The sequence below is a fragment of the Betta splendens genome, chromosome 9, assembly GCF_900634795.4.
Source record: "Betta splendens chromosome 9, fBetSpl5.4, whole genome shotgun sequence".
Lineage (NCBI taxonomy): Eukaryota > Metazoa > Chordata > Actinopteri > Anabantiformes > Osphronemidae > Betta > Betta splendens.
The window spans coordinates 10368730-10383336 of NC_040889.2; the positions used below are offsets into that span (position 1 = coordinate 10368730).

At 43.8% G+C, this 14607-nt stretch overlaps 3 protein-coding genes across 16 annotated transcripts in view; all 3 read left to right on the forward strand.

Annotated features, from left to right (window-relative positions):
* Positions 1–7858, forward strand: part of dgki (diacylglycerol kinase, iota) — a 38069-nt gene extending 30211 nt beyond the window's left edge. For 4 of the 12 annotated variants that reach the window (XM_029161635.3, XM_029161633.3, XM_029161634.3 and 1 more), the window contains exons 22-34: positions 926–988; positions 1983–2083; positions 2193–2272; positions 2571–2615; positions 2993–3062; positions 3385–3425; positions 3508–3632; positions 3735–3760; positions 4386–4468; positions 4682–4802; positions 5173–5209; positions 5301–5400; positions 5815–7858. In XM_029161635.3, coding sequence (XP_029017468.1) covers positions 926–988; positions 1983–2083; positions 2193–2272; positions 2571–2615; positions 2993–3062; positions 3385–3425; positions 3508–3632; positions 3735–3760; positions 4386–4468; positions 4682–4802; positions 5173–5209; positions 5301–5400; positions 5815–5922 — 1000 coding nt within the window. In that variant the 3' untranslated portion in view covers positions 5923–7858. The other 8 variants (XM_029161636.3, XM_029161639.3, XM_029161640.3 and 5 more) reach the window with 6 other exon arrangements.
* A 956-nt stretch (positions 7859–8814) lies between these two features.
* On the forward strand, positions 8815–12535 carry LOC114861633 (apoptosis facilitator Bcl-2-like protein 14). Of its 3 annotated transcripts, none has more exons than XM_029161079.3 (7): positions 8815–8963; positions 10020–10449; positions 10823–10927; positions 11064–11128; positions 11626–11778; positions 11865–11978; positions 12064–12535. In XM_029161079.3, exons 2-7 carry the CDS (start codon positions 10029–10031, stop codon positions 12097–12099), a joined length of 894 nt encoding a protein of 297 aa, XP_029016912.1. In that variant the 5' UTR covers positions 8815–8963; positions 10020–10028; the 3' UTR covers positions 12100–12535. The 3 variants fall into 3 exon arrangements, with proteins under 3 accessions (XP_029016912.1, XP_029016913.1, XP_029016911.1); XM_029161080.3 differs by having other exon boundaries at positions 8822–8955; XM_029161078.3 differs by having other exon boundaries at positions 8824–8959.
* Positions 12536–13300: 765 nt separating this feature from the next.
* rassf3 (Ras association domain family member 3) overlaps positions 13301–14607 on the forward strand; it is a 28300-nt gene continuing 26993 nt past the window's right edge. The window contains exon 1 of the mRNA XM_029161077.3: positions 13301–14007. Coding sequence (XP_029016910.1) covers positions 13506–14007 — 502 coding nt within the window. The 5' untranslated portion in view covers positions 13301–13505. The remainder of the gene's footprint in view (positions 14008–14607) is intronic.

Sequence of the window (14607 nt, forward strand, 5' to 3'; positions counted from 1 at the left end):
CTCTGCTCGGCTCGCCAGACCACAATCAAAGGCGGGACACGAAGCGTGGTCTGCTCGATTTAATCAAACAAACACACGGGGGGGGAGTTGTTTGCTCCCGTGTGGTTTCCCTTCAGCCGGGAGCATGGTCGGGAGACGTGCATTGATTTCTTCCACAGATTGAGTAACAGTAACAGTAGAGTAGATGTTTCTACCTAACCCTCCTTCATCCCTGCAGCACTAATAACGCCTCGTGTATATCTCTGTCTATATCTGTGGGTCTATTTTCAACTGTTTGTTAAAGTCTACACACGACAGGAGCTGTTTGCATGTGAGACAGTCAACACGATGATTACTTGTGCAGTAACTAGTGTCTCTGCTTGATGTGCGATCAGTGTTTGTCCACTTACCTCTGGGCTTTTCTTGGTCTGTCCCTCCTCTGTCTTTGTTTCGTTTCCGTTCATACTCACCGCTCCAATGATTTCTATTCATGATTATGTTTACCTTTGCTCTCTCTCCCTCTTTGTGTCCTTGCTTTTTACCTTTTATGTACCTTGTCTTCTTTTTGACTTCCACGCACTCCTCTTCATTTCATCTCATCTCTTTTTATTTCCTTTCCTTGTCTCCTCTCCATGTCTCTTCTTCCGTCTCCTCATCTTCTTGCTTTTGTTTTTCTTCTCCTCATCCTGTTTTTATTATCATATTTTTATGGCGTCATTGTCATTTCGCCTCTTGCTGCCTTCATCTCATCTCCCCTCCCTCATTCTCTCCTCCTCTTCTCCTTTTCTTTTCTTTCATCCTCTGTTTATACTTTATCATCTGTCCTCCTTTGCCCTTTCGTCATCACCCCATCCCTTCTGCTTCTCTCCTTCTCTTCCCTCCTCTCCTCCTCTCGTCCCCTCTGCCATACATTCCTCCTCTCTTCCATGTGTGTGTGCGGCTGTAGTATTCAGAAGGTGTGTGCAGCTGATCTGCGCCGCCTCTCTGCTCCCCCCGACTCCTTCTCTGTGTAAGTACCTCTGTCACTGTTTTTGTGTTTGTCACTGTATGTGTGAGTGAGTGATGTTGTATCATTTGTCTAAGAACTGACCAGTATTTAAAGTGCTGATGTTGTCCTTGTAAACTATGTACTGTAGTCCTTTTAATATAATGAATAGGATAAGGTTGATTGACGCCGTACCCAGCACTAACTTTTCCCTATACTTTATGTGTTAAATTAAGTGTAATGATTGACTACTGTTACCTAAACAACTTCAGGAGAGTGGTATATATGACCTTAAAGTCACGCAGGTCCCAGTGCACTGGTTAATGTGTTCTATCGATCCATGTTTGTGAGCGGAGAGAGAGACTGTGTGGCAGCATGCTGAAGCCTTTCTACCTCTCAGTGTGCTTCTGCTTTTTGTCCCGACGCTTTTCTTGCTCAAGTCACTTTATTTTATTAAACCTGCACTGATCCTTGATCTCACATGACAGTCACACTCAAACTGCTAAGGTGGCATCCCCGTAGTTTAGCTCGGTCCCTCTCCTGTGTGAGCCTGGCTGTGCAGAGTGGGCTTGGCAGCTGCTGCGTTTTCGCCTGTCACCCACCACCTTATGTACATTGATATTCTACTTTCATCGATCTCCATCCTTGCTGAAGGAAAATTGCCCACAAACACTGAGCCGAACATTCGGGCCCAGCCCAAACAGAGAATGTCATGTCACAGGAGGATAGCGTGGCCATTGGTTTTACAGCCTCCAGTTGTCAGAAAACGGAGCCTTTAAAATCCACGGTCCGTTGATAAAGCTCTGGGCGGTAGCTGGGATTCTAGTGGTACGAGAGAGACGGGGAGTTCAGTGTCATCATGTTGCAAAAGCTCAGACTCGTGTACGTTTTGTGACGTGAGCGTCCATGTGTGTCTGTGCATGTACGTGTACGTGGAACCGTTTGTTCAGACATGTCTCAAATGTGTGTGTGCACATACATGCACTTGTGTGTGTGTTTCTTTCTGTCTTCCATCTAGTCCTCATGCAGTTCCCGATCGCCTGCGTCTTCGGGTGAATCGGATCAGCCTCCAGGAGTACGACAGGCTGCAGTACGACAAAGAGCGGCTACGTGACATCTGTAAGGAAGTGTTTCATACCTCTGTGCTAGAATCTGATCCTAGAAATTGTTTTTTAAAATATATCAATTACTGAAATGTCCTGTATGTATATGTTTGTTTGCGTTTCAGCCATCCCTGTAGGTATTGTGGTGGTGAGAGGAGACTGTGACCTGGAGACGTGCAGACTCTATATCGATAGACTTCAGGAGGCAAGAAGTCTTCTTTATCCTCGTCCTTCTCATGATTATAATTAACACCATGTTCTCCTCTTTGCCTTCCTCTTACTTTCTCCTCTTCATCATTATTTCATGATGCATGCTGCATCCTCCCTCCACTCAGTTATTTATAGACCGATACGTGACCGGCAGCACTGAGAATGCAGAGCCGGTCTTTAGCTGTGTGTCTCATGTGGGAACGTTCTGTTGCCGACTTAACATCTGTGCAAGTTTTTCATGTGAATGCTTTGGCTGTTCGTTAACCCTGAAACCTGTCTGCTGTGCTTGCTAGGACTTACACCAGGCGCCACCTACTGGCCACAGAGTGCACTATCAGGTATATGACTTTCTGGGGTGTCTCTGCAAAGAATATTATTCTTTTTAGTTTTAAAGGCTTGCTCCCAGAATAAGTATGACAGTCATGATATTTGAACTCTTTAAAGCATAAAATGTAGCTACACCCTTCACAATGAGGCCTACAAAGAAAGAGACATAAATGAACTACTGTATGTGAAATGTCGTCATAACCTGGTTATGAAATGGGCCAAATTAAAGGGCGGAGCAACTTGAGTCTAACGTTACATTGCTGTCCTTATTGTGTTTGTCCTGTTAATGAATGTTCAGCTGTTCAGACAAAATGAAACCTCCTTCCTTGTTTTTATTCTAATATAACATCTAATGCCCATTAAGGATCGCAGTGTTTGTCTCTTCCAGGATGAAAATAGAGGCATCCCCAGGACCAGTTCATCCAGCAGACTCTCCCCCAACTGGAGCTTCTTAGATTGTGAGTAACAGACGTGGACTCCTGAGAACAATTTTCATCAATATATTCCAGAATTTCAGAAGAACTTGCAAAATGGAAATACGCAAATAATATATAATAATTATATAATATATAATTATAACTAATGATTTTGCTTTTGTACTCATAACTTGTTTGACGGATGGACTGTGTCTGTACCTCTGGTTAAAGCAGGCAATGGTTGATTTACTGAGGCAGACAAGTGATCCAACAGGTCCGGGGCTGGCGTGTGACTCATTAACGTGCTTTTTGGGGGGAATTCTTACCATTTCCCTGTTGATTGTTGGTTTCTGTTTCTCTGCAGCCACATCAGCTGATCGATTTTATCGCATTGACAAAGCTCAAGTAAGAGCTCAGTTCTTTCATTTGTGGTTGAGCAATTCAGGTAACAGTCGACCTGTTATTTCACCAGCGTCTGTGTTTGCAGGAGCACCTTCACTTTGTAACAGAGATTTGTCAAGACGAGTTGTTTATCCTGGATCACGAGGTACCTGTGGCGAGCCAGGGACCGTCCACGGGCATGCCCGACCTTGTGGTGGAACCCACTGCTGGGTAGGAGTCAGACGAGCTCAAACATTTCATCTGTTCCTGCTGGAACCAATTTCCATCTGCATTTGTGAATCCCATTTCATTCTCTTTTCTTTCTTCATCCAGGGTTCCCTTGACTTCTGATGAGCAAGGTACATCACTCACACTCATCGTTCTTTGAAACACCCTAAAAACTGAAAGAGAAAGTAGTTGTGCTCTGAGAAAGATGCTGTGTCATAACCTTGTGATTATGATACAGTAGCAGCGTCTGAAACAAGTTGAATTCTCCACCTGACATCACCTGGGACTTTCTAGAACCAACCAAATGTTTGCCGTTGTCTGGTTACTTGTTTACTTCTGCCTTTTTTTATTCCCGTGATGATGAGTGATTCCTGGAACTCACCACTTTATTAAACCAGTTCCTCCTCATTTTGACATGTCTGAACATGTTTTGTGTGGGGCGACTTTGAGCTTTGTCAAAACCACACAACAACCTGCTAAAAGTTGTAACAGTAGCATTTGTGATTTGCATTTGCATATAGTGCCTCTATCTTATTGTGGACCGTCAGATCTGCTACGAGGAAACAACCTCTAACTTCACCTGTCTGGACACAAAAACACCTTTTAGTGACTTTCAGGAAAGTGAAACAGAAAGTAGACAAAGCATACAGGGATACAAAACATTTATACTTATTTCCTCTCTGCTTCAATACTGGAATGCTGCAGTTTGATGTTCACCAACAGTGACACAAACACACAGATACTCATTTATTACAGCAGAAGACAGTTGGACAGTTATCTCACGTACCTGCGTTTTTCCAGCTCTGCTGACAGCTGCCAGATCTGGAGACGTTTCCATGGTGAGTTATCATCTACACGTAAACACCTCATTTATAATTAAACCAGTTCTTCCGGTTTTTCATCTTCATCTTTCAGGGCCCTGTTTACTCATAAATACTGACGTTTCAAGTGATGCTAAAAATACCAAATCTAGAGAAACTGAAAGTTACATGTGCTTTTCAAAATAACACATGAGAGAGAGGGCTTTGTTTGAATAACAATCCGTCCTGCAGCTCTCGGAGTGCGTCCGTCAAGGCGTCAGCTTGGTGGTTCGAGACTCAGGAGGCTGCTCAGCGTTACACATAGCGGCGCAGAACGGACACACAGACGTGGTCAGCTTCATTCTGCAACAGGGTGAGAGTTCTGTGATATAACATGAAACAAACAGCAGAACGTCTGCAGCTCAAACATTTGTGTGTTGAGATATTAAGTTCAACATATTTATTCAAACTAATATTTGTACACCTACTCTTGCACATATGACGCTGTTGGACACATAATCAATCAGCAAAGGGATAAAAGTCTTTGTTGGCATGACTTGTAGTAAGCTCACGCCACAGTTTTTACAGACACATGAACACGCAGTCCCTTTTAGGGAGGCGTTCACCCTGCACATTACAGGTTTATGAGGAATGTCCATCAAACAACCAAATACTGATACGTTCACTACTGAGCTTTACGGACGTTCACATTTCAGCTGCATCTCCTGCTTCTCTTTCTTCAGGTTCCAAGGTTCTTCTGGATCTCACAGACAGAGAGAAGTACGACATAATGTATATCTTTCTAAATGGTTCTCAGTCCAGGAATGTATGTTTAGATATTAACAGTGCATGCCGACCTGCTCTAAAACAGAGGGGACACCGCCTTGCACAAAGCGGCCTCAGAGAAGCAGCATGCAGTGTGTCGATTGCTCGTGGAGGCGGGAGCGTCGCTCGAGAAGACCAACTTCCAGGTGAACTCCACAGCAGAGACAGAAACTCCGCTCCTTTACTCTCCCTTAAATCCCAGTGAGTCATTTGTGTCAGTCCGACTATCAGGATAAGCAAATGATTTAGATAGAAGCCAGCTGGTGTGTCAGGGGCGTGTCCCCCTCTTCTTGACGTGACTCATTCTGGGAGTCTGAATAAAGAGCTGGGAGTAGCTGTGCATGATTTCGATGAATCAGCAGAAGTAGTCCTAGGAATCTCCCCACACTTGGCTCAGGGCGTCAACGAACTCCTGGCCAGTGTGTGGTGGTGCCAACATTACTGGGATCACGCAAACACAAAACAACATGCCTAGAAGTTGAGATCAGATACAAAGCCTTTCTCCTTTCATATCACTTCTGCATTCATACATACATTTCATACATTTGTGTTTCCACCAGGGAAAGACACCGGCGGACCAAGCGGACGGGGACTCTGAGCTCGCCACCTACCTGAGCGCCCACCCAACGTCTTCTGCCCCCCGCGAGGACCTGGAGACGGCCGTCTGAGGCCCAAACACACCGACACAACGCTCCGTCTGTGGACGCTCAGAGTGGAGAGTGTCTCTACAGGTGGAGATACAGCAGACAAAGCGATGGACTGCTTCAGCTCGCAGCAGCAGCAGCACAGTGGAGATTCTCACACTCATCTATTTATTTATATTTATTTATTCATATTCTATTTATTGGTTGTGCTGACTGACTGACTGACTGATTGATTGATTGTATTAAGAGTTCAGGATGCAAGTGCACTTTGAGCAGCCGTCACAAGTCGCGCGTTCACATCTTCAGGAGAACGAACTCATCAAAACACGTTTGTTGTCCTGTGTAGTATTAGTTGTTTTCTGAATCATATTTTAACAAAAGCGATGTTGTGGGTTTATTCAGCACATCTTTACAGTGGTGGAGTGTGTGTGGCTAAGCACTGAGAACGGACAGCATTTCAGAGCGGATATAAACATTAACTTGTGCCAAAGTTGTCGAACTACACCAGAAACAGAGGAACCAATCAGAGCAAACACACAGGAATGGTCCCTGACATTTTCTCCACAGTAAGTTAGTAGTCAGTCAGTGATGGGACCAGCACGATAGATCCATGTGAGACAAGTGAAAAGCAGCAGGACTTTACTGTAACTACTGAGATATTTATTTAATTCCTCCACACTTTAGTGGTGATGTGCCAAACAAGAATTGAGTGCTTTCCTACACTTTATAAAAGGTTTCTGACCAAATCATTTAATATTTCCAGATGTTTTATTTAGTCAAACGGCAGAGTGATGGACGGTTGAACGAGCAGCTGTTGATTGTGGACACTTCTGAGCATAATCACTTGCAGCTGCACTTTTCCCAGCGGGATCGTGGGTCTCTGGTACTTCTGACGTGGCTTTTCACCTGCAGGTCGTGTTTGTGCGATGGTTTGTCTCATTCCATATCAGATCGGGGTGTACAGCTGCTGCTGTACATAACGACGCACTGTGTTGTGTTATAGTGGTCATGCGTGTGTGTGTGTGTGAGTGTGTGTGTGTGCTGCAGCATTTATCAAAGAAGAAAGTAATATCTGAGCCATATTCAATGCAATATGAATAGATGTCGTTTTGCATTTCTCTCTTAATCGTTTACATTACATTAATGTTTTGACACTGTCGACCATTTGTCACCGAGGAGTATTGAATGTGCAACTTGACTTCTGTGCTTTTTTCTTTTGTGTGCATGTGTGTCACTGTATCGACCTTTCCAGCCACCGTGTGAGGTCTTCTGTAACCTATAAACTAAGGTCATGTATACAGTGGGAGCGTTTATGGGAACGTTTTAGCTGCTGCTGTACAACAATTTCCAGTATTACTCTCAAAAGTGTTTTTTTAACACGTTGGTCGGGGGGTTGATTCTTTTATGGTTAAAAAGGATACAAGAATCTATTTAGTATTACACAACCAACTCCTAGAAATCCAGAAAGATTTTGGTCAAACTGCAGTTTTCGAAGTACACAATTAATCTTCAAGGACGTTTTTCAGCATTTCTAAGTGTATTTTCCTACAGTAACACAAAACACTCTGATAAAATAGGTCTAATATATGACAACATCTGCTAAGCTCCTGCAGACGGATGTGTCTGCTAGGTTTTGCTCTGGGTAATTTTACTTTTTAAAAACATAAACACTGTTTTTCTAAGCTGCCAAAACGGTCTCACAAATATGAGGATCAGTCTCATCATCTGAAATCAAACTGGACACATGATCCAACGACGTTTTCTATGAAGTGACTGATGAGCTGGGCCCGTTCTGAATGACACACGCTTTGACTCGGTAGAAACGTGTATTAACTTGTGTCTCTCATCAGCGTTGGTTATGCATGGCATTTTCTGACCTCCTTGGGATTCTTTTCTGGTAATGGCATAAAAATGGCATTATTGTTGTTAAAACTATTAAATTATAGTTTTAAATTATTCACACCTGAGTTTCTTCTTCGTGCCTGTGTGTGTCTTTTGTGTTTTCCTGCTAGGGGTCAGCTGTTTTTTTTACTTTAATACAATTTCTAAGTCGATTCATCTCATATTAAATAAGAAACCACTATGAATAAGTCACATGATAGGATGATAAAAAGAAAACTTGTCTATTAATGTTGAAATTTAATTACTGTAGGTTAAGGTTGAAGCTAATAAAGAATACACTAAACGTCTAACATACTGTAATGGCATTTTTCCATTTCTAATCATATTGTAAAAGTCACTTGATTTTGACTCAGCACAAAACACGTTTCGTTATGACTAACAGTCTGTAGTTATTTTAACTTCAACATGCAGCGACCTGCTCTGATATGTGGGCTTTGTTCTGTAAATTTTCTTGCTACCTAAAACAAGGTTGAGCTTGAATTTTGTGATGTGCTGACTCATGTTGCTGCTGGTATTAACCCTGTTACCACATCAGTGTTTACTCTTACCAGGATGTGAACTGTAACCTGCAGAATTTCTCATTCAGCTGTGAAAGCAAACAACATCAGACATTTACTGATGGAAAAATTCCAAAAGTCTTTGTGTTGATTTGACTTTGGTCCAGGTTCATTGTGGGAACAGCAGCAGAAGCAACACTAGTTGCTAAATAAATCTTTTTTTACATTACATTAACATATCTTTGACTTTAAAACTTAGAATATGAGTTGGATATTTCGTTGCAAAAGTGAAAAGATATAATAACTAATATTTTTAAAATGGAAATATGTCCTGTCTCGTTTAACTTTCACGTTAACATTTAAAAAATAATGTACTTAGCTATATGTTTACATATAGATTTCTATAGGTTAATTTGTTTATATATTTTAATTATAATGAAACACGAAACCTAGAAAACACTGCTGACTGTGTCACTTTATGACCGTTAAACACAAAGTTACAGGTTAAAAACTTGGCGCGTGAGTCACCGGCTGGAAACGTCACGTCGATGCGTGACGTCAACACCACGTGAACAACAAGACTAAAGACGATACGCGGAAGACTTCAGGACAAGTTTTCGTTCGACCTCAGCTTGACAAGTCGGACCGTGGGTTCACAGTGAGTACGTAAGTCTTTGTTTAATATGCATAAAAAACATTTAAGTTATTGAAAGAGAGCTTTAACTTTATTTTTAGACGTCAAACAGCTGGATCTCAACCCGGAAACTACTTTGCAAGCGTGTTTTGAACGCGGAAGCAATCATATGTTTATAATGTGTTTTTCTGTGAACACACGCTGATGTTTTAAAGGCGAGTCACAGTTTGTCCATTTCAACAGCAAACTCTGAATTAAGAGACAAGTTAAAGCTACAGTGGCTGTCAGATTTATGTTAGTTTTAAACGTTTAAATCTTTTATATTCGTTTATATTTATAGAAACGTGAAAGTCTCTTTTATTCATCTGGATTATCAGGTTATTTATAATATACGTAATTCAAACCACAACAGTCAATGCAGATTTTAACTCATGGCAAACAAACAGGACGGCCTTGTTGGAAACGGTCACAGCTTGAAAAATTTGGTCAAAATCATTTTATTACAATACGAAACGAATTGTTTTTTTCTGCCGGATCGTCTCTTAAGTCTCAGCGGAGGCTGGAAATCAAGTCAGCTCAATGAAATGGTTCTGAATTGAGTTGCCGGAGTTTCAACGTCGTCAGTTAAAGTTAATTTGAAGGAAATGTACATAGAGACCTGTAAACTGACGCTGATTAAAGTCCAGCAGTGATAATTTACTTTACACCCTGTAGCCATCAAGTCTAAACGGCTGTAAAGTTTGTCTTTTATTACAAAATGTTTTAACAAACTGGACCGAATTTATGTCCTCAACAGCATCTAATTTAATTCTACCTGTACTGTAGCACTTATTATTATTATTATTATTATATTATTATTGTTATTATTATTATTATTATTATTATTATTCCTCTGAGACAGACTCTTGTCAGACATGTCTGGACACATCCAATCAAACAGTAGGGTTCACAGTCATAATCAAGTGCTACCACTATGGACTTTGGAATAAACATCTTTATACAAATGACATGAAGCTAAGATTAGATAATACGTTACGAAAATGTTTCTCTTCTAGTAAAATGCCATGTTTGTTTTTAATTCTCACCAGTTCTCCGACATGGCCAACGACCGGGAGGGAAGCCATGACCAGAACTCCAACCACAGCACGAGCAGCACAGCCTCTGACCCAGAGCCTACCTCAGATGCGTCGGACATGGAGGACACGGTGGAGTTCAGGATCCTCATGGCCTACGCGCAGAGGAGACGTCCGAAACCGGCTGCGCCAACCGGTCCTGCCGCCCCCGGTATGACGGATTCTAACGGAACGGCTCCGACCCGGACGCCAGAGGAGACCAAACAGAAGGAGCCGAAGAAGAAGAAGAAGAGCAAGAAGCAATGGATGAGAATTCTGAAGTTTTTTAAATGTGTCCGGCCTCAGACAGAAGAGAAAGAGCCCTACCAGACTCCAGCGATGGTACCTGAGGAAGAGAAGGACGAGGAGGACGAGCAGGAGGACGAATGGCGTGACATTAAAATTGGTCAGTGTTAAAGTCATAGAATACTAACAAAAAAAACAATACACCAACAAACGATGATTTTATTTTCATGGCACATTTTCCCTATACACTATGTCAAACACCGGCCGTCACGTTTTCCAGTTTCGTAAATATTAGCAGTGACTACTGTTTGAACCCAGTCTGGGAGTAAGGAATGTGCTGGTGAGGCGGGTTCAGGTTCTTCCTGTTTATTACTGCTGGTGTTTTACCGTGAGTCGGGTCTCGTGACTCCACCTTACATTAAGGCAACAGGTTTGTCACTGTGGGCTGTTTGGGGAAATCCGGCTGGATTTCAGGCTGGACTTTGTTCTTGTTTGTTTAACGTTTAATCATTTTATTTTTTGCTTATGTTTAGATGATAATGATGAGAAGGATGCGTTGGCAGAGGTAGTGGCTAGGCTGACGGAGATCGCAGATGAAATCCCCTTCACACGTCCAGACATAGAAACAGACGCTGAGAGTGAGTTTGCTGCTTTGTTCACTCCTGTTCCATTGTTTGCCTTTATTAAATCCTAATTTGCTTTTTATGTCACCTTCCTCTGGTTCCCTTGTGTTCTTGAAGCTGATGGTTTTTGACGTTTTTTTATTTTCTACAGTAGACGATGTGGAGAGAGCCATCGGCCTGATCCTGAGGGAGACTGGAGACAGGGTGAACGAGCAGGTGAGACTCGAACGTGGTTCCTTTTTATTCAGCAGTGTTTCTGCAGCGTTTACAGTAAACCACGCCCATGTTTCACCACAGTGTCTACACTTCTCACAAAGACATCTCTTTATAGCTGTTTGCAGCTGATAAGCTTCTCAGACACGTATCTTTGAGCTATGTGATGTGAAATCTCTCTCTCTCATATATATATATATATATATATATATATATATATATATATACACACTCTATTCTCACCCTCCGCGGGTGGTCTCATCCACTTTCCAAGCTCGGGTCCTCTACCAGAGGCCAGGGAGCTTGAGGGTTCTGCGCAGTATCCTTGCTGTTCCTAGGACTGCACTTTTCTGGACTGAGATTTCGGATGTTTTTCCAGGGATCTGTCGTAGCCACTCCTCCAGTTTGGGGGTCACAGCCCCTAGTGCTCCGATCACCACAGGCACCACTGTGGCCTTCACCTTTGTTTTTTTTAATACAAAGTTTCTTGTCTCCACCAGGAGCTGAAAAAACTCAAAGAGCTGTTTTGGGACTACAGTTTCTTTAATAACATCATAAAAGGCCTCCTCACGAGGATGGGCCTCAAGTCTCCGTACCCTGACTCTCCAGGGCCACACGCTTCTCCCAAAACTCAGATGGCAGTAGCCTGCGAGGTGAGAGCCTCCGACTGGTGTGCGGCACTACACACTGTTTACAGCTGCTGAACTTAGGCTCATGACGTCCGTGTGTGTTCTAACAGGCCATCAGTCGTCTGTCGGCGCTGGACACGCAGCCTATGAACAACCTGCTCGGCTTCGGAGCTAGATATCTGCATGAACAACACGCATCGTGGGCAAAGGAGCTGGGTGGATATGTGCGTGATTCACACCGCCTCTCTCTACACACTGGTGCACATTCACAAACCTTTGGTAAAGCCCTTCTTTCTTTCATTTGTGCAGGAAGCAGCATTCGAGGACGATGACGAGGTCCAGTGAGCGGAGGGAGAAACCTGCCACGTTGGACCTTCACAGGCCACAGAGATGAGAGCATTAGAACCCGTCGGGGTCACGTTACAGCCCCGCGAGGTTCCTCCATAGCTTTAAATATGTGATGAACTTTGAAATATGAGCTTCAGGACATTTTATTTCTGACAAATCAGTTTACATCCACACAAACCCTGACCCAACAAACAACTACACGTCAACAACGGTGTTAAGAACAATACATCAGCTGATTCACTTTATTTCCATGTACTATATACACAAAGTATGTTTCTGTTGTCTGTCTAATACTCAGATGGAAGCATATGTGTAATTCTAAATATTTTTTTTACAGTAAATGTAAAGCTGATTTTATGTCTTTTATTTTTATAATTTAACACCCAGCACTTGCACTTTTGAGCATTAAAACAACTGTCTGCTGGTTCTGAGATGGAAGGTGTGGATATTTTGGTGTGTGAAGTACGTATGTGTTTTTCTGCCTGAGTGTATTACACAACTACTGTGTAACAACAAAACTTGAATTGTAATGTCAGCACAGTCCGAGTGTCATGTCAAAGTGCTTTTGTAAGACAAGCTTTAAGATTAAATGTATTTTCTTACAAAACAAAACAAAAAAAGTTTAGTTCTTCTTTACTTGCTGAAACGTGATTGTCAATAAGGCCGTTTAGTTTTAATGCAAACAGCGCCCCCGTGTGGCCTCGGAGAGAAACTAACAGCAGGCGCTGTAAACCCAGTAAAAAAAAAAACAAGTGCGTTGTTTTTGTCACAATGGGAAATGTGACAAATTAGTCTCTACTCTGCTAAAATAATACTGTAACTTCAATATTTGATTTACTTAATTGTTATATTTGTTTCGTTTTCATTACAATTGCAATAAAACACGAGCCACACTTTAAACAGATGTTCCTCCTTTAAGCGTTTTGATGCTGACAGTATTTTCAGCTCTGCTAAACAATTTAGACACTGCACAGTAACTTACCTGGTGGAATTCCCAAGAGGAACAGGAAGTTGGGTGAAGGAGGAAGCAACTGGCCACCGAACAATAAGTTTGAATGCGTCTTTGTGTTCAATGCCTGCCAGTTCTACTAATTTAATAAACATTTGTGTTGACTGTTATAGATGATGTTGTCATTTTGGTGAAGGCAGCTTTGAACGTGCCTTTCCTTCGCCGGAGCGTGTCTTGCAGACTGCGTCCCGTGTGAAATGAGATCCAACCCGTTCTCCTGCGCGCCCGGACCGCCTCAACCTGTTACCGACGGCAGACGCGGGCGTCGGAGGCGCGCGGATCAGTCGGTGCCACCACCGACGACGTCTCACCTGTTCGCCTTCAAATTGACGCGCTCCCGCGCAGCCGGACGCGGCGCGCTCGCTCGTCAACGCCGTGCGTAATAACTAGCGCCATGCACGGAGGTCGGAAGTACGCCCCCACGCGCTCCGCGGTCACGGACGACTCGCCGCTGTCCGTGCAGGCCGTCCACGTCCACAGGTCCGCGGGGACGCCGAGCGAGCCGCCGGAGGCGACGTGGCCGCCGCCAGGTGCGAAAATGCGCAACTCCAAAGGCGGAGTGGTGCGAGCCGCCCGCAGGAACGCGTCTCCGCAGCCGGCCAGCCTGGAGAGTCTGGAGGCGGCGTGGAGCAAGGCGAAAGCCCACGACAGCTTCCCGAACCCCCAGAGGCGGAACAGCGAGGCGAGCCCCGCCGGGAACCGGGTCGAGGGTCCGCCGCGCGGCAAGAAGAAGGGCTTCAGACCCCCTGACGTCAGAACCATCTTCACGCCCGGGGAGAGGGACCCGAGGGTGAAGCAGGAAACCGGCGCGGGCCACAGCTTCGAGCCCGGGGTCGAGGACAGCTGGTGCGATCACTGCTGCAGATACGTCTTCCAGCATGGCCTCACCTGTACAGGTAAACCCAGCCATTCGCTTATTAACTTGAACCGGTGTTAATGACTCGGAGCAACATTAGCACACGCACCTGATGACATCCAGTAACATGCAGGCACACAGCTGGAATGCGGTACGTGCAGCAGGACCGGCTCAGGCCTCGCAGCAGAGATGTGTCAGCGTCCCTTTGTTTGGCTCCCAACATGTCAGCGTGGTTGCAAATGATTTTCAGCCGCAGCTTTATTAACGTTCTGTTGACAGTCACGGTCTGTTTGCGAGGCCTGATGTTCATTCTTCTTCTTGCTTTGCTGTTGGCTTTGGGCAAAAGTGTAATTCATTATGACAACTTGATAATTACACTAACGTTGAAGGTCTCACGTTTTGGACTTTGTGCCTCAGACCTTTTGTCCTTCAGCCTCTTCACCTCTGCTCTTCTCTGTCCGCCTGCATGTTTGTGTGTTTGTTACAGTAAGTGTGAGCCGAGGCTCTCAGGAAACCTGTCAGAGGCCCATTTCTCCATTCACACGTCACCAGCTCAAATCAAAATGTCAGAAACCTATTTTAGATCCAACGCTCCCAGTAATGAGGTCCAGCAGCTCCGTCTTAACGCTGCTCAGTCACT

Bases quoted from the DNA above. Each gene is read 5' to 3' on its own strand.
- LOC114861633 (XM_029161079.3), top strand. From the start codon at position 10,029: ATGGCCAACGACCGGGAGGGAAGCCATGACCAGAACTCCAACCACAGC. The intron at 10,450-10,822 runs GTCAGTGTTAAA...GCTTATGTTTAG, and splicing joins ATGGCGTGACATTAAAATTG to ATGATAATGATGAGAAGGAT. The intron at 10,928-11,063 runs GTGAGTTTGCTG...TATTTTCTACAG, and splicing joins CATAGAAACAGACGCTGAGA to TAGACGATGTGGAGAGAGCC.